We start from the raw sequence: 22,945 nt of genomic DNA on the forward strand, positions 1-22,945 counted from the left end.
GACTGCAGCGGCAACAGTGGGAGAGCGATGGGCGATTGCGGGACAAGCACTCTCTCTCCCCTCACACACACACACACACACACACACACACACACAGCTCCTGGGTTAATGCCTTGTTTCAGTCCCACACTAACAGGGACACAGTGCTGGGTGGCATGACTGATGGAGGTAGCTGTGGCGGGGGCAGGAAGGCACCAGTTGGAGAGAGCCTGGCACTGAACTATACCCAGTTTAGTTACTGGCAAGTTGTGGTATTTGCTAAAGAAAAGAGAGTTTGTGTGCGTGTGTGTGTATGTGTTTGTCGGTGTGTGTGTGTGTGTGTACGTGTTTGTTGGTGTGTGTGTGTGTTTGTCAGTGTGTGTGTGTGTGTGTGTGAGAGAGAGAATAGAAACCAGAGAGTGAGTGTGGGTTCCCAGCGTAAGGACTAGGCGAAAAGCTGGCGTTTTACAAGCTGTGGTTTTGAAATAGCCAGTAAAATGGAAGTCTGTAGTCATAGATGACCATACCAGTGGACACACGTTAACAGATGGACCCACAGAGAAATACACACACACACACACACACACACACACACACGCATACACACACACACACACACACACACACACATGCATACACGCATACACATACACATACACACACACACACATACACACACACACACACAAGTTGAAAGTCCGTTGAAGTAAGTTGTAAACCATGACACAAACACATCCATAAAGGCCTCCCTCATTCAACGACACAAACAGCTTGCCAAGTGCAAACTCATGCACCCACACGCATGCTTTGCTTAGACTGTACACTCTGAAAACTTGCTTACAGACACACACACACACACACACACACTGAATATAAAAGTTTCCTGTTCAAACTCTTGGTGGTGTGTCATCAGCATAGCTCTCGATTAGTCATCAAGTGCCTCCATCGGTGAATGCATGGCGCTGAAGGTGAACAGCGCATGATATTGTTGTGCACAATAAAGAAAGGGAGAGATCACCGGAACACATAGATGTGGACGGGTAATCGGAACCGTGGTGGAATGACCTTTTTCACATGGTATGTACTGTGTTTGTTGTTGTACGCATATCATGTGATTATCGCATAGGGACTAGCTCATTCTTCCAAGGGGGGTAAATTAATGTCAATGAGCTGAGCCGTGACTTGTTATGAAACTGTTTCCAACATGCTTGAGAGGGCATTCAATCTCATCCAGGTTTCTGCTAAGCCACGTGAGCCTTGATGGAGCATGCTGCAGTATGTTGACTGAAACACAAGCTAGCCTCGACACGGCTTGTCTTGAGAGGCTGCCAGTCGCTGCCCGGGCACAGGCGAGGTGGTGCCCTGGGTAAACGCCCAGTGGCGGCGCCAGTCTTCATGCCACCTCCATGGAGATCTCGATTGATGGGCGTGGAACTGACTACCTTTTGTTACAGCGTTGCCTGCACCACCTCACTCTAACAGCGGCACTTATCGGCACCTATCAGCAGTGCTTAAGCGCTGTAGTAGGAGATGGGAGACTGGCTGTAGAGGATACGTCAATGGATACTGTTGCACACAGACACAGCTGCTCAAGTCATGTGGTAATGTGGCAGTTTTATGATTCAAGATAGAATAGGTCTTTTTAAAGCTTAGATCGGTTTCTGATTTGATGTAGCCTGGCTAGCGCCACCACTTCTCAATGAGACGTGGTCTGGGAACCAAACGTTAATTTTCTCGTATTTGAAAAAAATGCCCAGATCCGTTTATTGGGTGCCACGGATGTCTATCAAATGCGTCTGTGCATAGCTCATCATCGCCTTGCTTTCCCCTGTTCTGTGATTGGTTCCCTATCTCAGGCGAAAATTTGCTCCATGGTCTCCAGGCTGCCTTAGCAGCGTGAATCAAATCGCGCGCAAGGCAGCATGGGAACACCCAGGCTAGATTTGATGCTCTTTGAACACCTTTTTTTTCTGCTCTTTGAACCCCCCCAGGTGTGTACATGTGCTCACTTAGCACAGCCGCCTTTGTTCAGTGACCCATAAAAACACGGCTGAATAAAATCAAAGAAAACGTGGAAACCACAGCGTCTGCTGCAAAATGGTCAATAATTCATTAGCTACGTATGTTAGATTGTGTTGAGAACACACACAAGTTAAAAACAGAACCAGAGATTGAACGCACCCTCATATACATGAAAACAAAGCTGCTTCCCAAAGCCAAATACTGATTGCATTGGGTGTAAATTGACATGTCATAGACTAACAAGCCCATTCAGTGGTGGTGAAGAGACTATAGGAACAGTGGTAAGGCATTCCTTCAAAAAGAAACTTTATTGATGGGAAAGGACACATTAATCTTGTTATCAGGGCATGCATTCACATTCTGAGCTGATCACTGCTATGTATGTTACATGTTTGTTAATGAGATTTGTGTACTCTTCAGTTTCTCAACAGAGATAGCAGGTGAGTGAAACTGCTGTTGTTTATAGAGTGAGTGAGAGAGTAGCACCACAGTAGTATCATAAAGGACAGAGAGAGTGGACACCATACAGGACAGAACATCCACGAATGATTTCATTTGCAGCAGTTGCTCTGAAAGTAGAATGACTCATCTCTAAGCAGGTAGGTTAGTCTGTGCTCAGTAATGTTAATCAGTAGCCTAATATATATTTGAGACTAGCCTATGAAGCAGGCGCATAGTAATCAGATGATTTTTCATCATCATTTGGGCCTACTGTGAAACCAAGGTGCGCTCACTCTTCTGCAGAATTACATTACATGCCTCATTGTTCTCCGACTAGTTGGAACTGGCTGTACTGTATGTCATGAATTTAAGAATTTTCAAGATTTTAATTCAGATTTACAGTTGAGAGGAGGAGTATTTGTGTGTTTGTTTTTCTGTGCCCTTCAGCAGAAACTCAACACAGTGCTCTTCTGGGTAGCCTACAGCTGGACCTCAGTTGAAAGAGACAAACTGCTTCTGTCTCGACCCCTTTTTTTTTGTCAGAACAACATTGTTGAGGCAACCTGTCTGCTCCAAATCCCTGTAATAAGTAACATGACCGCCATTTTGCGTCAGCCTTCCTGCTCTCTCACGGTGAATCAGTGTGTAACACCCGTGTGAGGATTGAGTCGGCCAGTCAGTTCTCAGGAATGATGACAGAGTCGGACACAGAAACCTGCTTTGGGATGTTGGCCAAGAAGGCTACATCACTGGACTCTCTGTCTCTGCGCTGACTTCCAGTAGATCCATTATGAAGCGAGAAAAAGCTCCTGTTATGCTTTAGAAGACTTCAGAACACAAGCACAATTGTGTGTCTTGATTTTAACTGAACGCCTCAGTGACACATAGAGTTGAGTGCTGTGTGACTGAAAGTGTTTTCTGTCACTTGATTATATTTTCCAGTAACAGAGAGAAAGACACTTGGACAGAACAAAAAATTTCTTTTGTCTGTGAAATCAGTTTCGTCTTTGTTGAGAAACATTTCTAAGTGAAACTACTGTTGCAAAAAAAAGTTGCATAACATCAGTTATGATTAATGAAAAGCATGCATCTTTTGTAAGTGTGTTGAGCAGCAACACGCCATACTGTAGGTTACCATACAATCCATGGTCATTGTGCTCCGGACGCATTCCCAAGGCTCCACATACTGACACTCACATATATTATATTCCACTCAGAGTGCAAACAACCCAAACAAAGAGAAAAAGTTGGCTTTGATGTGGAAAGGGCCCTATGGACCAACCATAGGGATGAAATCTGAACTAACCTTCTGTTATGTCTGAAAAAGCCAGATCTGCATGCTATGCTCCGCAAGCCCACTATTGTTCTTCTTAAGTTTTCTTCTTCTTATTATTATATATTCCTATTCATCCACTTTTTGTGCGAACTACTGCTCCCAGAGCGTTTGAGCTATCGTCACGGTTCCAACTCTAAAAACGTCTGAACTAACCTTTAAGTCTGTTATGTCTGAAAAAGCCAGATCTGCATGCTATGATACAAGCCTGATGGTCCGTCACAGACTCTCTCACCATCTTGGCCTCGTCTGTCCACAGGACAGTTGGCCCTGGAGGGGAACTCTGGACATCTGTGGCCCCAACCCCCCCATCCCCAACAACCACCAGCCAATGGATCATCACGCTAGTTAGTGGAACAGCGGATGCTCCAAGCCCTGCGGTATTTACCTAGCTCTGGGATTCAACGCTGGCCAGCTCATTTCCCAGAACTAAAGGTGTGAGAGGAGACTGGGGGGGTGGGTGCACTAAGCACTTTCTCCCTCTTGTTTGTATTTCACATACCTGACCGTTTTCTTCCCCTTTCTCATGTTGTAAGTCTTGATCCAAGCCCCTGCTGGTGTGTTCTGGGGAAGGGTCAAAGGTCACGGCGCATGCTGAGGGACTGGCGAAGGCCGCCGTCCGAGAAGCTGATATATTAGGTGCAACCCCCCGCCCACACATTGATTTTCAACTCAAATTAAACCCAAGTTGACCGTCGTATATCTGTCAGTGCTGCGCGGTGTGCTTACATTTTTCCACAAAACATTTGCTCTGCTCAGAGGCTCGGCTGCGTTGAGGAAAGGCCACAACCCCCCCACACACACACACACGCCCCTGTCTCTCCTCCCGATAGCACTCTGAATGGCACTCTTTGTATGTCTCTGTATGTCATTGTGTTTTGCTTTAATACTTAATCATATTCAAAACTGTATTTCATGGCCCACATGCATTAAGTGGTCGAGATGAGTGACCCACTTATGAGTCCGGCCCCAGTGGAGGCTGCGAGATAAGAAAGAAAACACGGTGGCCTCAGACGTCTTGTGTGCTTTTCCTGTGTGTCCATTCGAGCGCGGCTGAGTGAGTTTATACACTGCGGCTTTTGAATGGGGAGGGAAACAGCTGCAGACAGGTGTCAAGTCAAGAGCAGGAGGAGATGAGAGCAGGAAGAGGTAAGAGCAGGAGGAGATGAGAGCAGGAGGAGATGAGAGCAGGAGGAGATGAGAGTTGGGAGGCTGCTAGCATGGCAGATAGATAGATGGATAGATAGATAGATAGACAACAGTTGGGAGGCTGCTAGCATGATAGATAGATAGACAGATAGATAGATAGATAGATGACAGTCGGGAGGCTGCTAGCATGACAGATAGATAGATAGATGACAGTTGGGAGGTTGCTAGCACGGCTGCACAGCGACTACGATGAGCGAGGCACTGCAGCGTTGTGGGTTTAATCTGGGGAGGATGTTGGGTTGAACTCTATCACAGAGGGCATCTCTCTCTCTTCCCCTCTCTCTTTCCTCTCACTTCACAAGGTGGCTGCCATCACAAAGAGCTCGCTTTGTAGACTAGGAATGAAGACCGCCCCGCTGACCGCCTGCCCCGAGTGACCTGTGCAAATACCGTGCCATTTGATAATAAAATCATATTATGCAAAGCCCTGCGTCCTTGCTCCAGTCTGCATTCATGCGCCGCACACAGCAAAGCCAGTTGTGCCGGATTGGGAAAGGTCACAGCCATTTGCAGGGGAGCAAGGCTTTATTTTGATTATTATTATGCTACCAGAGAGGCTACCGTACTCATCCACGCATTATCTAAATATCATTCGCTCTGCCAGCCAGGGCTGTGGGAATAATCCACTTTGTCACCGCGGGGAGAGAGCTATGCTTGCTTGCATCTAACTGTGTGTGTTTGTTTCTCGGATCGCAGGGGGGGTGGGGAGGGAGGAAAAAGCTTTCTCCATGTTTGATAGCTCAGCGGCGGCCATTTTGGTTCCACTCTGTAGGAGTTTTTATAACGGGATTAGAGCCAGCACCCCAGTAGCACCTTTCATCTTCAGGCTCCCCGCAGACGCGTATTTGCCGCTGCCATCCTGTCTGGGGCCCCATCACTCTTCCGGGTCTGGGGATCAGTTAGACACGCCCCCCCCTCCCCCTCCCCCTCCAAACACACACAGACACACACATACTATACACCCATATCAAACACACACACACTGCCACCCAGCATGCTGTAACTCAGTCTCCGCTTCACGAGTGATTGTTCTGGGAGGTTTGCTTTGAGATGCAGGCCTTATCTGAAGTTATGCAGATGCCAGCAGAGAGGTTAGGTCTGCAGGAGGGTGTTAATGTGCATGGTCATTTCGTTGGCTTTATCTCAGGTGTCAGCGAGATTGAGCTCACGTTACTGTGGATTGTCCACCACCTTGCCCAAAGGATCTTGTTGTTCATCTTTCCTTTTTGGCTCTTCTTCTGATGAAAGATGTTGGCATGCCCTCGTGGCACTGAAGTGAAGCACTGTTTTGTGTCAATTTTAGTCTGGAGAGCTCTTACTCCTCATCACTGTGCAACCGCTGTGTGATTGCAGCAATCAGCAAGTTTTTTTTTTTTTTTACTGTTACCAAAGACGTCTGTGTCAGCAGAGCAGTCAGGCCTCAGCAATGTCAAACAATAACAGCACACCCACCAACAGAGCTGCAGTTGCCTACCTTAAGCCTCCAAGTCCAGGCGCTCACAGTGATCACTTAAGCTGACAGTGTGTGTGCCCTGACAAGACACCTAGGAGACATCTTGGTGACTCATGGTCTGTCTATGCCATGTTGCAAAGAGAAAAGAGGCATAACGTTAGCGTGCCTCAACATGACTTGTCGGGGACGTGCAGGGAACAATAGGTGAAATGAGAAGAAGCACTGCACTGGAATGTAATGGCTTTGCCATCTGTTGTTGTTGTCAGTCATTGCTCCTCTGGTGTTGGCTTTTGAAATGGGTGTTCACCCCCGTCACTGTTTCCTTCCTGAAGCCACTGGAGAGGAAAGCAGAGAGAGTGAGGCGGTAAAACAGAGACTGCTGAGCAGGCTCAGAAACTCTGCGTAACCTGCAGGATGTGGTGTAACGTGGTGTGTGACAATGAAGCCCCAGGTCAATGGTAGTCAGTGGAATTATTGTACTGTCATGACTTTGCATCTCAACTCTTACTCTCTCTCTCTTACATCTCTCTTACATCAACTTTTGTCTTGTTTTCAATTTATCAGCCCTCCAGTCGACTGTAATTATAGGTGCATGATGGTGAACCCCAATGGGGCCGCCAGTGTGTTCAATTATTGTACACTCTCTCTCTCTCTCTCTTTCCCTCCCTCTCTCTATCTCTCAATTTCTCTCTCTCTCTCTCTTTTTTTCTTTCTTTCTTTCTTTCATTCTTTCTTTCACTCTCTCTCCCTCCCTCCCTCTCTCTTACATCTCAATTTCTCAATTTATCAGCCCTCCAGTCAACTGTAATTATAGGTCTGAGGTGAAATAAACGTACATCTTTTCAACAAACACCAAACACCAACAACATTTTTTTTTACATAATTATGCATTGCACATACTCACCTATTGCTTGTCATCCTGCTGGGTTAGTTTGATGTGGCGTTATCACTTCAGTGTCTAGACAGCAGCAGAGCATAACAGTGTCGTAATTGCAAGGTTGCTGCATGCAAAAACCTCCTTCACACAAGCCCAGCCAGCCATTAGCTGATCCGCTGTCCTCAGCCTAAATAACACGTTAACGTTAATTACACGCTAGTGGTTTGTCAGCACCAAGACAGGAGCAGCGCAAGTGTCCTCCGAGGAAAAGGAGGAAAAAAACAAACCAAATCACCCAGTCAATGGCAAACGAGTGCAGGTCCTCAGAGAGCGCGCCTGTGTTTTGTCTGGGAAAAAAACGGATGACTCACCTGGGGCGGACAGAGCTCAATCCCAACAGTGTCGGGACGGGATCGGTGTGCCCTGCCATCACTGGCTGCTGCCACCGCGCTCCAGTACTCGTGGGGCTGGCCAAAGTGGCTCGGCAGCAAGTTGAAAAGCAGCCGCTTATTCCTATAAGGAGGCTATCGGAGACCGCCGCTCTCAACCACATCTGGCCCCGATCTGTGGTGGACCCGTTCCAAGGCCGAGTGCCACCTGGGGGGCGGCCGTTCCAAGGAGCACATCATGAGGAATGACATAGGAATAGGGTGGAGGCGTGTGTGTGTGTGTTGGGGGGGGGGTCGGGGATTGATTACGATGCATGGAGCCACTAGTGAGTCAAAGCTGTTCTCCATTATGTTCGCTCAGGTGGGGATTTTGGGGAGTGGGGGTATGTCCAGCAGGCCGGCAGGCGGGCTGGCTGGCTCTATCATCCGTCAGCGAGCGCCGCTCCTCTCCTCCCACTGCATCAGAGAGCTGCTGCCCTGCCTGACCCGCTTCCCTCCATTATTGATGAGCCCGCCGCACATATTTCTCGCTCCTCCTGGACTGTGGAACAGCGCCTTCCAGCACACTCCTCGCCACCTTCCCTCATTCTTCAAAATGTGCCGTTGAATTATTTAAAAGCACTTAGCACCCTTCCCCACACTCTCTCCTTGACATTGGGGAGCGCCTGATGTCTGCTGCATACCTGTGCAGACTCAGGGAGTGGGATCAGTGCTGTGGGTGGCAGATTTTCAATTCAGGGAGGAGATAGTCTTTCAAATACCCTACATCTGTATAAACGCATGTGCATTACTTTTGGCAGAATGGGTTTAAAATTAGCACGTCAATATCTGCTAGCCTGGTTCCTCCATCTCCATGGCTTGCATGGTTGGCTCTCTCTCACTTGCCAGTGGAGTAGGAGGCCTCCTGGCTCCGGTGGCTAACAAAGGTCGAGCCTCGCTGCTCTCCTCCTCAGAAATCTGACTCATCAGGAAGCAGAGGGGGGCCTCGATCGATCTGTAAATCCCGAGCCATCCTCTAACGTTGTGCCACCACTGCAGTCGTCTGAGCGATAAGTAACCGAGCTAAGCTGGCTCCAGTGTTGACAACAGGCACAAAGAAAGGAAGCCTCTCGTTAGGAACGACGGGCACCACAGACAATGACTGCATCCCCCCAGGCCGCAAGCCCCTGGAGGGAGGCTGCCTCGGGCACCGTGGACAGGAAGAGAGAGTGAGAGAGAGAGGGCTGCTCCTGTACGCTCTTTGTACGTTCCTGTACGTTCTTTCTATGTTCTTTTCATAGTAAGCATACAGGGAGGAAGAGCCCGTGTGTGCTGAGTCAAGAGTCAAGGCTACAGATTCGGAGATATCAGAGACGTTGAGCAACCAAGCGGGAGAATTCTTTGGGGACGCTGCTAGAGCAGCGCAATAATTATGATTTCATCACAGTGCCTCAATAAGACCTTTCGTCTGAAGGTGACTTCCATACACTGTTTCCAGAAAGCGCACGCGAATCTGTTATTTAAAACGCTGAATCTAAGACCTTTCGTCTGAAGGTGACTTCCATACCCTGTTTCCAGAAAGCGCACGCGAATCTGTTATTTAAAACGCTGAATCTATGAATGTGCTATTTAAAGCACAGAATAGTGTGTGGTAATTATCTTTTTCAGTGTTTTCTCCTCTAAATAGGTCATGTCTATGGGAATGTCAGACAGGCAGGAATAGTAGCATTTTGTGTCTTACTAAAACAGAAAAGGACAAAAAAGTCTGTGTGTGTCAGTGTCAGGAAGTGTGTGTATGTGTGATGAGCGCATAGAAGCGTTCTGGTTCTTTGCCAGGGCTCTAATTGTATTAAAGCCCATTTGGCTGCACGTTTTGTCCTGCCCCCCCCCTCCACTGCTCCCATGGTGACCCACAATGCCGTTTTTGTCCACTTCCGCCTCGCCCTCGTCTGTCCATAATGGCATCCAGTCACAGCGCCCGCCGCGGAGGACAAGTCATTAGACGTGCGCCGCCCTGGGTGCCACGACAATCCGCGCTGCATTTTTTTCTTTTTTAAACGTCCATTTGTGTTTCTTTTGCGCCCACACTCAAGCTGGCCCAATCACGTCGACTTTGACCGCGTTGCTGTGGACAGTTCCGCTCAGTGCGCCGCCGCTCACCACAGTTTGTTTGCCACTTCAGACGCCTCCGAGACTCCAAACCCCAAATGTTTGGCTTTGCTAATACAGTGGCAGAGGACATTATTTAAATTTAGACTACGCTAAGAAAATCCTCCTCCCAAGTCTATTTTCCCACTGCCAAGCGTCACAATGTGGACACAGGCTGGCAAAGTAAAAGCGACAAATAAACAACCAGAGGCGAGTGCTGAGCTTAATTTCATCTCAGCAATTTTCCGTGTTTATGGCTCCAACGAGGCGACAAGGCCTTGGACCTGACTATGCGTTGCCCTTTAACAGATGAATAGGTGCCCTGTATACCAGTATGGTTGGCTGCTCTCATGCTCTTATGACAGGTCACCTGATTCTCTCTGGGTCGTTGGTTCATTTCCAGAAAGAGCCATCTGGTGCGTGTGTGAGTGTCTAATGTTTGACATGACCCACGAGAGTGTGCACTCAGCAGCACCTGGCTCTCCCAGAAATGTTGTACATGTGCGCTTCACTGTCTTTTGTCTTTTGGTATTATGTTTCTCTGGTCCAACCACTCACTCCTGCCTGCAGTCTGAAAGAAAGCCTTTTCACTGGCTTGCTTGCGTCAACATGAGCGACATTTCTTTCTGTTTACGTGCATGCCACAAAACTAAAGCCAGATGCATTTATATTGCTTCAAAATGACTGCTACACTTCACAATCCATCTCGCTGGCCTGAACTCTCAGTATATAGTGAGTGAGCGTGGCCCTGTAGTGCACTAAACTTATGCTCAAGTGCATGGAAAAAGATCGGATCGTTCCTCATAGTATAGTCGGCCCTGAGCCCGGAGGCCCCCGATGGCTTTTCCCTCCGGTAACTAAAGGCGTCCCCATTTTACCTCAGTCCCAGCAGCCTGGTGGCCCGTGGAAACTCGACACTCAGCATATTCTTTGTATTTTTATCTCTTGCGCAGATTATTACAGGCCCCAGAGCGAAACGTCCTTCTCCTCGCAGTCAGGCGTGGCGCGCCGGTGGTGTTGGAACAGGCCCGCCTGGCTGCGGAGACCGAGATAAGGCAGAGAGGAGAGGCATATTTAGAGCGCCAACAAAAGAAAAGCAGGAGACGTGAAAAAAAGAAGTCTAGATAAAAAGACGGTATGAAGGTGTGAAAGAAAGAAAGAGAAAAAGTGAGAGAGGGAAGGAGGGAGAGAGACAGAAAGAGGGAGCGAGAGAGGGAGAGTGCTGATAAAGACAAAAGAGGAAATGATTCTGAAGGGGAAGTCCAGAGCCTATGAAGTTGTTGTCCTCCACCACTCCTCCTTTTGACACTTTCTCTCTTTCTCTCTCGGTCATTCTCACTTACTCACTCACTGAGAGAGGACACATTAACAGTTGTAGTGCAGCCAAGTGCTGCATTAGGCTTGTCGACTGAGAACTCAGATTGCAGCTATTTCACTGGAGGAACTTCTTTTAAGGGTCTTGAGAAAAGTCCCCTGCTTTCTGCCATCTATTTATTTGTCTCCATGTACGTCATACATATAAAACTGAACTTCATCACTGACTGACCTTAGCGGTCACCTTCTCAATCAGGGAAATGCATTTGCAACCATTGAAATCTGCTTAACCTTTGCTGCCTTGCTCTGCAAATGCCTGGAAATGCACGTATAATTTTAATAAAGCTAAAATTGTATTCTGGCCTTAAACATGGTTTCCGTTTCTTCTCTCTGGACCTTACCCCCCCCCCTTTCCTTTTGTTGCTCCTCAGGATGAAAATGCGACGGCATAGGGTGTTCTTGCTTTGCACGGTGGGCCTGTGTGTCATCTCCTTCCTGCACTACTACAAGGCGCTGCACTACGTGTCGCTGCTGCGCGAGCTCTCCGCCCCCTACCCCAACATCAAGTCCTTCATCATGGTCACCGGCTTCTTCTGGAGGGAGAGGGCCACGCCTCTGGCCAGCGCCGTGCCCGAGGAGGGGCCGCCGCTGGACCTCAGGCCCTCGGACACCAAGCCCCGGGCCGGGGAGCACATGGAGGGTGAGAGGATGATGGGAGGGCTTGATGACCCGGGGGGGCTAGTGATGGAGGTGGGGGAGGATCCTGGAGTGCCCAGACCGTGGGGGAGGCCTGAGGAACCACCACACCGGGATCCTGTTGGCATTGAAGTAAGCACAGAATCTGCAGTTCCTACTGTACAATGTTTATTGTTTTGGTAGTGTGTGCAGAAAGAGTTGTGATGAGGTCATAAATATGTGAAAAGATAATGATAAATGTGATAGATAAATGATTAGGCATACTTCGTTGTGTTTACTGTTTTTACTTTTCTTCTATGCTGTTCCCCTTTCTCTTTTCTTGGGTTTAAAGAAGACTTTAAATTTCTTTTCCACAACAGGAGAAAAATGAGCGCCAGAAGGTGACGCCCTGGCACCCCAATCCCCCAGTAGTTCGTCTGAGACCGGAGGCTCCGCACGTGGTGGTGGAGGTGGAAGAACTCGACCCCACGACGGCTCCTACCCCCGACCCGATCGAGTCCATGGACGACCTCCACAGCCGCATTCACCACCTCCAGAACGACCGCACGCCCTACTTTGTGCGCACCAAAGCCGGCGCCCTGTGCTTCCGGCAGGGGACCGAAGTAGCGCCCCCTGGTGGCCAGGCCAAAGTGGCAGGCCCCACAGCAGCAGCAGCAGCAGCAGCGACCAAACACGGTCAGCGGCAGCTCCTCCAGCAGCCCATGCACCCCCAGCTTCAACAGCAGCAGCAGCAGCAGCAGCAGCCACAGCTGCAGTATCCCCCCGAGGAGCAGGCCGGCACTCTGCGCGCCAAGCCCAGGCGCGGCAAGCGGCTGGTGAAGTGCGTGTGCCGGCCCGGCTGGCACGGGCCCTACTGCGGCGTGCCCACCATGGTCTACCACTCCAACCTGCCCACCAAGGAGCGGCTGACGCCTCGCGAGACGCCCCGGCGCGTCATCAACGCCATCAACGTCAACCACGAGTTCGACCTGCTGCACGTGCGCTTTCACGAGCTGGCGAGCGCCGTGGACCTTTTCCTGGTGTGCGAGTCGAACTTCACGGCGTACGGCGACCGGAGGCCGCTGCGCTTCCTGCGCCTGCTGCTCAACGGCACGTACGACTACATCCGCCACAAGATCCTCTACGTCTTCCTCGACCACTTCCCCGACGGCGGGCGGCAGGACGGCTGGATCGCCGACGACTACCTGCGCACCTTTCTGACGCGCAACGGCGTGTCGCGGGTGGCGGGCCTCCGGCCGGACGACGTCTTCCTCATCAACGACGCCGACGAGATCCCGGCCCGCGAGGGCATCCTCTTCCTCAAGCTGTTCGACGGCTGGACGGAGCCCTTCGCCATCCACATGCGCAAGTCGCTCTACGGCTTCTTCTGGAAGCAGCTGGGCTCTCTGGAAGTGGTGTCGGGCTGCACCGTGGGCATGCTCCGTGACGTCTACGACAACGACGGCATCCGGCTGCGGCGGCGAGAGTACTACACCATGCCAGGCTTCCGTAAGTACGAGAACGACACGGGACACATCCTGGTGCAGTGGTCGCTGGGAAGTCCGTTCCACTTTGCCGGTTGGCACTGCTCGTGGTGCTTCACCCCCGAGGGGATTCACTTTAAGCTCATCTCGGCCCAGAACGGGGACTTCCCGCGATGGGGCGACTACGAGGACAAGCGAGACCTTAAATACATCCGGGAGCTGATCCGAACCGGGGGCTGGTTCGACGGCTCCGTGCAGGAGTACCCTCCTTCGGATCCCAAGGAGCACATGTACGCTCCCAAATACATGTTGGACCACTACGAGCAGTACCGGTACTTGCTGGAGAACCCGTACGAAACGAAGATAAATGGGGGGTAAGGCAGCACGCGGCAGGGGCTTTTCAGACGGTCTGCGGGAGAACCACGGGTGAGGGTTCCAGGATGTCACGGGGTTCCGGGGAGAAAAGGGATAAAACCATGGCAACTTGTACAATGCCCGCCCATCAAAAGTCCGGCCCCCCTTTCCACACAGGCCCACCCACTGCTCCACGACCATCCAATGACAGGGTACACAGCAGTGGGTGGGGTTGGACTGGCATGGTTGGACATACCAAACAGCGCTGGCGCAAGACACCACAAGGAAGTGGAGCAATGCTAAACTGTCCATTGATGTTGATGTTGATATTGTGTGTGTGTCCCCCCCCCCCCAGAATAACAGCCCTGACCAGGGAGGGCTCTCTCCTGTCGCATCTTTCTGCTGTTGTGTCTACGATGAACCCTGCAGCTCTCTCTGGACATATCTCATAGAAGGGGGTCGGTCAGTCGGTCCTCAATACCCTTCTGTCCTACATACAAAACAACAAGCCCCCATGCATTCAGAGGAGAAAACACCAGGCTTAATATTATTGCATTGTTGGGAGTAGACTGGAGACTGATCTCCTTTTTGTCCGATCACCGTGAGTTTTGTGTTACCTTTTTGTTATTGAAAGCGAGGGAAGGAGGAAGTGAAAGGAGAGAACGAGTGAACAATACAGATTGGTCTCTACTGCTTTTCAGTTCCTGTTTGCTCTGAGAAAGGCATTTGATGACCTTAATTCACATCAAGATCCTGGTCGAAACGGCCGCTATGACGGCCACTCTGCGCGAGTAACCGGTGGTGGCGATAAGAGCTAGTCATGTTATTCAGAAGCAGAGCAACCAGTCGCTGAGTGTCAAGAGTCTTCAGCCTCAGTCCTGCAACTGGCCTCTGAGCTGAGCTAAGCTAAGCTGGCCTGGGGAGGATTAGCTTTGATAGCAGTCACTGGTGTTCTCATGCAGGAAATATCACAGGTCACGCCGCCTGCTGCAAGCGGAGTAATGTGCCGTGCTCCACGAAGGTGTCTGACAGGGAGGGGTCTGCTGGTGCTGTGGCTCAGAGCGCCCAGCATGGGATGGGGTAGAGCTGACAGCTTCCTTCAGCAGACTAGGATGAATAAATCATGGCTGGCATGAGTGTCCAGACACAGCAGGAGTATCTCTCTATTTCTCTCTCTTCCTCTCCCCCTCTGTCTCTCTCCCTCTTTCTTTCTTTCTCTCTTTCTCTCTCTCTCTCCCTCTTCCCTCTCTCATTCTCTTTCCATACAATGGTTCAATAGAAGGGTTTTAAAGTCAACCCCCCCTCTCTCTTGCACTCTCGCTCTCTCTCTCTGTCTCTCTCTCTTCCTCTCTCTCTTGCTCTCTCTTTGTCTCTCTCTCTCTTAGTCTCAAACAGCCTTTTTCCAGGGGACAGGCTTTTAGGGACATGAGTTGGAACTCTGTTTCTCTCCTCTTTCTCCCTCTCTGCCACACACACACACATACACACACACACACAAAGAGAAAACCCTCACCAGATATCTCAAAACAGAAAGTGTGCTTGCCTACGCTTGCTTGGCGGCTTGGCATGAAGGGGTGAAAGAGGAGGAAGGGGTGTTTTGGGTCTGCTGGCTGTCGAGGGGGCAGGCGCTCCAGGGGAGGCGGGGGAGGCGGCGGTGGGGGGGGGGGGGGCAGGATGAGGGAAGGAAAAGAGGGAGGGACCAACTCGGCGAAAACACACACGCGTTCATCTGAGGTCACTGGGGCCTGTGTATGCAGAGAATGTAGAGCACACTCGAGCCTCTCGAGCGCTGTGTGTGGTGTTTATATATATATATATATATATATATATATATATATATATATATGTGTGTGTGTGTGTGTGTGTGTATTGGGTGGGTGTGCCCATGTGTGCGTGTAAGTATGCGAGCGCCCACAGCAGAGAGCATTCAGAGTTCGTCTGAAGCAGATTGGAAGGCGAGAGGGGAGGGGAGGGGAGGGGGAGAAAAATACTAGATGAGGAATCAGGAAGAAACTTCACAGTTTTTTTTTTCTCATTCCAATTGACCACTTAAAGGGGAATGCAAGGTCACAGACAGCCTGTCTACTCCTGCTGTTTCTGCTCTCCTCCCATGTGCACATAACTATCCACACATACACACATGTGTACACACCACACACACCTACCCACAAATACACACACACACACACACACACAGTCTTTGTTCTTTGATTTTGGCGGGTCCAAGGAGAATCCCAACAGAGCTGCCAAACTGCCCCCTCTGTTCTCCCAGGAGACTGACTCCTCCTCTGGGATGCGGGGCTTGGGCTTGATCTCGCCCTGGCTCCACCACGCAGGACATGACATGACACGACTCGCCAGCTCTCCTGAGCTGGGCCGGGCCAGGCCGCCTCCGTGGGATTGCCCTACTTGCCTCATCAAGCCTACCCACCTAACTACACACACACAAACTCACATACACACACACACACACACACTCACACACTCACAAAAACACACCCCTTAGTCCCCTTACAGCGATACTACACACTACAACACATCCCTCAATCCCTTTACACACGGAGATACTACACACACACACACACACACACACAAACACACACACACACACACACACACACACACACACACACACAAACACACACACAGACACATGCTTTCCAAAAACATGCCAAAGACGTGCCAGTGAGGGAGCGTAGCGCCTGAACATTTGGCGCTACATGCTGTAAAACACTTCAGCCCTGCACAAGTAAGACCGATTGGTCTATTGTGTGTGTGTGCGGCTAGCACACCGCAGGCACCAACTCCCTGTCCAATGCTATTCCCCCAACCAGCGCAAGTCATAAAGTAAAGAGGATTAAGCGGAGCTGTGTTACAGGGCATATTAAGCCGGCCTGTTTTGGCTCTCGCTTCCACTGCATCAATGCACACAGTTGGTGCACTTCATCGAACCACTATAGGCCAAAACAAAAACAAAAAAACGAGATACGTGCTGGCCATTAGAGCGAAAAAGGAGCCGACAACCTGGATATCCTCGACTTGTTAACAGACACACATCAGGGAAGGGACTCAACCTGGATTATTAAGGCTCTCTGTTGTGCCGAGAGCTTTTAAGTGATGCTATATTTCTTGTTTTTCTCCTGTGAACTAACTTAACTGTGAGTCATTCAGAACACAAGAGCGTCTGCGGAGAGCCACATGTTTTCCTGAAACTCGCTGACGTTGTTTCATTCTTCTCGATGATGAACCCCAGGAGGGGAATTTGAGTGCGGCAAGGATGGCAGGGTGAGATTGCAATCAGGTGGAATTCAAGGGGCTGGGACTAGAGTGGGTGGTGGGCTGGTGGGGAGGGAGATGATTAGGGGTGAGGACCCAGGCCTGTGCCATTTCAAAAGAGAGTCAGCGAGATGAATGAAGGGGATTCATTACTGGCAGATGAGTTTCACCGATAGCCCGCAATTTTTTGTCGCCCTTTTAAACGGCCCGGTTATTTGATGTCTCATTACGTATGGAGAAGCGCACAAATAGGAGCAAATTGCTTTGATTTTTTTTTTTGGGAGAGGGTGCTCTCGCTGAAGAAAAAAATGTCTTGGTGAATTTAAAATTGCTGTGATGAACGATTCATCTTCCAGAGGGAAAATCCATTCTTATCAATTGTCTGCCACAGGAAGGTTCGATCACCGTTAAATGGGCCACTTATGTGCTTATGGCTGTGCTTGTGCCAGTTTTAATCAGAGCTTGATATGATTACAGTTTTTGTTTCATATGTGTGTGGGGAAAAGAAACACTTTCCTGTACAGCGTTTGTTTTGTGTGTAGTCCATGCAACGGTTTCTCAGCTAGAGTCACAACATAAATGATCACAAAGCCTAAGCTTTGGCTACAGGCCAACTTCATGGGGTTCCTGACTGATGCATAACCGAGAAAAAAAAATGTCATGTCCGGGAAATTAAAATGGATGGGGGTCTTATCAGGGGTGGGGGGGATTCGTCTTCTTGAGATGTCCTTCGTTTTTGGACACAATGAGTTTTTGTCTGTTTTTGTATTTTGGTTTTGTATGTATTTTTACTTGTGCTGTTGCTGGTGTTAATGTCCCTGTTATAATTGTGTATCTAATTTATTGCTACTCCTTGGTGTGCAAAGGGAAGGACTGATGAGTAAAACCGTACGCCACGCTCACACAGGAGGAACCTGTGAGAAACTAAAACTTAAACTGAATGTGGGTGGAGGACTGACTGGGTGCCCTCTGAGAAATCTGTGGGCTCAGCTGACCCCTTCCTCACACACACCCACACACACACACACACACACACACACACATGGCAGTGCTGCGATGCTCATCACCTGCCAAAATCTCCCAGTCTCACTAATCACTGCTACGCACGGCCATCTTGTATGCTGATGTTACTGAATTGTATGCACTTACCTTTCTTTGGTTTGTTTGATTGTTTTGATTGTTTACTGCAATAATCATTTCAGCGACCGAGGCTCTCATCCCATCCACCCTACCCATCCGCCTACTCGCACGTGCTCAGTCTAGCCCACGTAGCCTACATGACAAACGCTTGCCTTCACCAACACATGTGAGCACGTTCCGAGTGTCACCCACTTGGCCGTGTGAGGAGAGGGGGTTTTGAAGGGGTGGGGGAGGTGGGTGTTGGGTGCAAGGTGTCGCTCTAGGATGCCGTGTCATAGGCTGATCAAGAGGCCCGAGAGAGAAGCACCAGGTGCCTTATGCTGACTCAGAACAGATCAAAGGGAGTACTGACGTCTGTGTGCGCTGTGCGACAGATGGACGTGCACCCACACACACACACACACAAACACACACTCACAAACACATTCATGCATACCCACACACACACACACACATGCATGCATTCGCAGAGCACCTGGGCACAGACCATTGTGTTACGTGTGTGTGTGTGTATGTGTGCTTGTTTGTGTGTGTGAGTGAGTTTAACCCATCTCTAGAATTACACCATGGGCTACACACACACACACACAGTCACACACTCCATTGTTCCTTTGAGTGACAGGGCCATCGGCACCATACCTGCTGGCAGGGAGGACAGGTACAGGAGACGGCCTGAGCTCTTCTCCCTGGGCAGGTTGCATTGTGACTGAACAGTAGAGACAGAATGAGATGTCTAGTTCTGAACCACGACATAAAGGCACTGTGTCTATATATCTATATAAGATATGAAACCACTTCCATATCTTTTTTTTTAAATATGTATACTTTTATGTTTTGTGTATTGATTTGCATTTGACTATGCTCTTGTTAATGCCGCTTAATACAGATATGGTTTTAATTTACATTATATGTTGTATATTCCATTTTTAGTTGTGAGTTCAACTGTTATTTTTTTTAAAGATGTAATTATAATTTGTTTTTGTTTGATTTGCAAACAAGGCAGCTTTTTTTTATTATTGTTTTAGCCCTTACCGTTCCGGCCTTCATTTTTAAAACTATCTCCTCATGAACTCTGATACCTCTTACATCTCCCAGTGAGGAGAGGGCAGAAGGATTCCCCTGAGATCAGACAAGTTTGGAGGAGATGAGCAGAGGGGCTGGGTAGAGAGAGAGAGAGAGAGAGGGAGAGAGAGAGAGAGAGAGACTTTAATCCTCTGCTCTTTGTCCATTTCTGGAGGAGTGGCGTTGCACTTGCGTCTTTTTCTAGCGTTGTCAAAAAAAGAGGCGGTTCATACAATCAGCTATAATTCTCTGGCTTATCATCAAGCTTTTTCTTTTACATACACATAAACACATATACACACCACCTATGATTTTAGCATAACTTGATTTTTTCTTATCAATCTGGTTTCTGTTTTCTTTTTGATATGATACACAGTTTACATCCCAAAAGTAATATTCCTATCAAGCTTACAGCATCTCGGTAGGTAAAAATAAAATGCTGTTTTCAACCCATGCGCTTGTGGGAGTGAATGCTGCAACATTCACATTTTATGGTTTCCATGGCCAACACCCTTTTGAGAGAAAACCATGGTTTTTTGGAGTGGTCATTCACAACTGCAGCCACTAGGGGGCGCTAGGTCCTTCAGAGGTTTTTTTATGCCTGCTGATTCACATCTGAGACCTTCAGCCTCTTTTTATACTTTCTAATACACCATCATGACCCATGTATGGATGAAGCTTGCTGCTGGGAGTATAGCAGTTCACAGGGCAACGTTTTTAATGTGTACAAAGAGATTGGATGAATGGCATGCCTGGTCTCTGTATTTTCACAAGTAGGAAAACCGTCCATTGTTTTCTGAGAAGGACTGACAGTAGTGGAGTGGTGCGTGGCACGGATTTTGCCGATCCCGCTCTCATCCAGATTATCACTCTGTGTGCAGTCCACACATCTGCACGCCAGTCAGCACGCTTCCTTAAAGCCTTCCCATAATGCCCTCATTTAATGCCGTGTCCATCCCTACATTCTGCCATCCGTCCATCTCTTCACTGAAGCGTCTCGCAGTGTTGGCACACTTTGAGGTTAGAGTTTAAACTCCTCAGTGTTACGCCTAGAGCACCACCACAGCCACACACACACACACACACACATACACAGTCTTATGCTCTCAGCATCCAGGCACTCAAGCAATTAAAGTGCCACTGCATTTTGTCTGCTTGAACTGGCTTACACTGCTAGATTCATGCCTCTGAATCTAGCAGCTTACTCCCCCCCCCTCCTGAAGCATTTTCTCCTCACGTTTATTTCTTTTTTATTATTATTTTTTTTATTTTTTCATTCGATAGCCAATAACCTCACGCCCATTCAATGCCACACCATGCTCTGTCACAATGCACTGATTGCTGATTGTAAAACAATATGTTTTATATTGTTTATCGACGAGAAGGTTGTTTTTATCCCCCAAAAAATAGAGATGGTTGGGGTGGTCTGAAGGGTTTTGGCACTGGTCTTGTTTAGAAGGGAAAGGAGGTCTGGTGGTTTGGTAGCGACTCCAGTGTGGCCTGTTGTAGGTCAGAGGACGGACACTCTATCCTGTGGAAACGAGGGAAAATTACAGATGTGGGAAGGGAGGGATGTTCTTTAAAAAAAAGAGAAATATTTTTCTCTACTATTGGTAACAATAAAGAGTGTACATTTCTGAGTTATATAAAAAAAAGCTTTTTTTCTGTATATGAATGGCTGTATGTTAACCTTAAAAAATAATTCTATGGCAAAGAAATATAATAAATTAATTTTAAAATTTTACCATGTAGTTGGCTTTGTGTGTTGTTGTTTTTTTTGTTGGCATTTTTGCACCATACACACTGCACCATATTTTTCACGTCATCCCAGAGAAGTGAACCCTTCTCTTTAGTAACATTCGGTGAAGGTCACTGTTGTCACTGATGTTTGGCACCAAGGCCATCATTTTACATCAGGTCTTTTAAAACAGCTCTTTAAATAAAGAAGAAAAAAACAGCTCTTTGATCAGTACTTTTATATAGAAGTGTAAAATTGCAAAAACCTACTCATGACCTTTTCATTCAGTCCGATTCCAATCATCAGTGACCAAGGAGAAGATTATTAAACTGCTCCAATCAGTTGATTGCTTCTCTGCAATTACTCTGTAGTCTGACGGTTGGTGCGCCATATGAAGTGTCGCTATTCCACATAGGTAATGTGGAATCAATATGTCATCTCAGCTATTTTAACAAGCCGTGACACAAGATGGACTATACTGAAATCTGCCGATCAATTAATGACAACCTTGTGACTAAACTAGCAGAGCCATGAGGTAAATGTGCAAGTGTCCGCTGGATAAATAAATAGTCTCCATGTGTCACTGTGAGTCATTTGTGTGTGATGTATGACACACTCAGAATGCACCAGAGGGCAGCATAGTGAACTATGCTGATGGAGACGCCATGCTGTGGGAGGTCACTGGTGGGGTACAACATTGATTTCATCGTCTTGCTAATGCTGGTGATGAGTCTGTCATTTTGCCCTCAGAGGGTCCCATCTGCCAGTAATTATCTAGACGAGTAGAACAGTGGGGCTATCATCAGTTGCATAAAATAAGCAGATGGGCATGAGCTCACCAATTATATGCATCAAATACTTATATGGCAACAGCATCCGCTGGGAGTGAAGTGTTATGAGGATCTTAGCATCCTCCGACGGATGTGGAGGAGATGGAGGTGCCATGCTGCTTGCCCTGTGTGTGTGTGTGTGTGTGTGTGTGTGTGTGCTGAAAACTAGGACACTGGTAGAAATAGCAGCAGGGCCCTCATGGATGAGAAACACTCCCCTTGGTCCTCACTGGACCATGCAGGCCACCATTGTTGGCTGAGCACAGAGTGTCCTTAGCCGGAGCCATCGAGGTCAGGCTGAAACCAAAGAGGATCTTGGTGGAACCACGCCAATCAGGGCCACAAAAGCCCCTGGAATTTGTGTTATGTGCCTCTTGGCACAGGAGTGCCGGCGGCTCCTCAGGAATGGCAGAAAATAACGCCTCTGGTCCTCCACACTAACCAGCAGGGCCTGGGAGAGTGTGTGCTGCTTATGGGAGGGTTTTGTGTTTCTTTTCTCACCAGTATTTGTCTCATTCCTGCTCCTCCGTTTATCCCCTTTCTAGAGGGTGGGCTCGCGATGCCTCTCCTGGACTCTTCTTTGTTGGGCCTTTCGATTCTTAAATTCCTCCCCCGGCATGGATGCATTTCCTCCTTTTCTTTCTCTCTCGCTCTCTCTCTCTCTCTCTCTCTCTCTCTTCTCTCTCTCTCTCTCTCTCTCTCTCTCTCTCTCTCTCTCTCTCTCTCTCTCTCTCTCTCTCTCTCTCTCTCTCTCTCTCTCTCTCTCTCTCTCTCTCTCTCTCTCTCTCTCTCTCTCTCTCTCTCTCTCTCTCTCTCTCTCTCTCTCTCTCTCTCTCTCTCTCTCTCTCTCTCTCTCTCTCTCTCTCTCTCTCTCGCCTCTCACTCTCTCTCTCTCTCTCTCTCTCTCTCTCTCTCTCTCTCTCTCTCTCTCTCTCTCTCTCTCTCTCTCTCTCTCTCTCTCTCTCTCTCTCTCTCTCTCTCTCTCTCTCTCTCTCTCTCTCTCTCTCTCTCTCTCTCTCTCTCTCTCTCTCTCTCTCTCTCTCTCTCTCTCTCTCTCTCTCTCTCTCTCTCTCTCTCTCTCTCTCTCTCTCTCTCTCTCTCTCTCTCTCTCTCTCTCTCTCTCTCTCTCTCTCTCTCTCTCTCTCTCTCTCTCTCTCTCTCTCTCTCTCTCTCTCTCTCTCTCTCTCTCTCTCTCTCTCTCTCTCTCTCTCTCTCTCTCTCTCTCTCTCTCTCTCTCTCTCT

The 22,945-nt window shown here is 48.7% G+C and overlaps 1 protein-coding gene across 1 annotated transcript; it reads left to right on the forward strand.

Annotated features, from left to right (window-relative positions):
- Nucleotides 1–642: 642 nt before the first annotated feature.
- mgat3b (beta-1,4-mannosyl-glycoprotein 4-beta-N-acetylglucosaminyltransferase b) lies at nucleotides 643–14,732 on the forward strand. Its single transcript, XM_048249106.1, has 3 exons — nucleotides 643–1,056; nucleotides 11,576–11,972; nucleotides 12,200–14,732. Exons 1-3 carry the CDS (start codon nucleotides 1,010–1,012, stop codon nucleotides 13,679–13,681), a joined length of 1,926 nt encoding a protein of 641 aa, XP_048105063.1. The 5' UTR covers nucleotides 643–1,009; the 3' UTR covers nucleotides 13,682–14,732.
- Nucleotides 14,733–22,945: the final 8,213 nt, after the last annotated feature.

The sequence above is a fragment of the Alosa alosa genome, chromosome 7 (genome assembly GCF_017589495.1).
Source record: "Alosa alosa isolate M-15738 ecotype Scorff River chromosome 7, AALO_Geno_1.1, whole genome shotgun sequence".
In the NCBI taxonomy this organism is placed as follows: Eukaryota; Metazoa; Chordata; class Actinopteri; order Clupeiformes; family Clupeidae; genus Alosa; species Alosa alosa.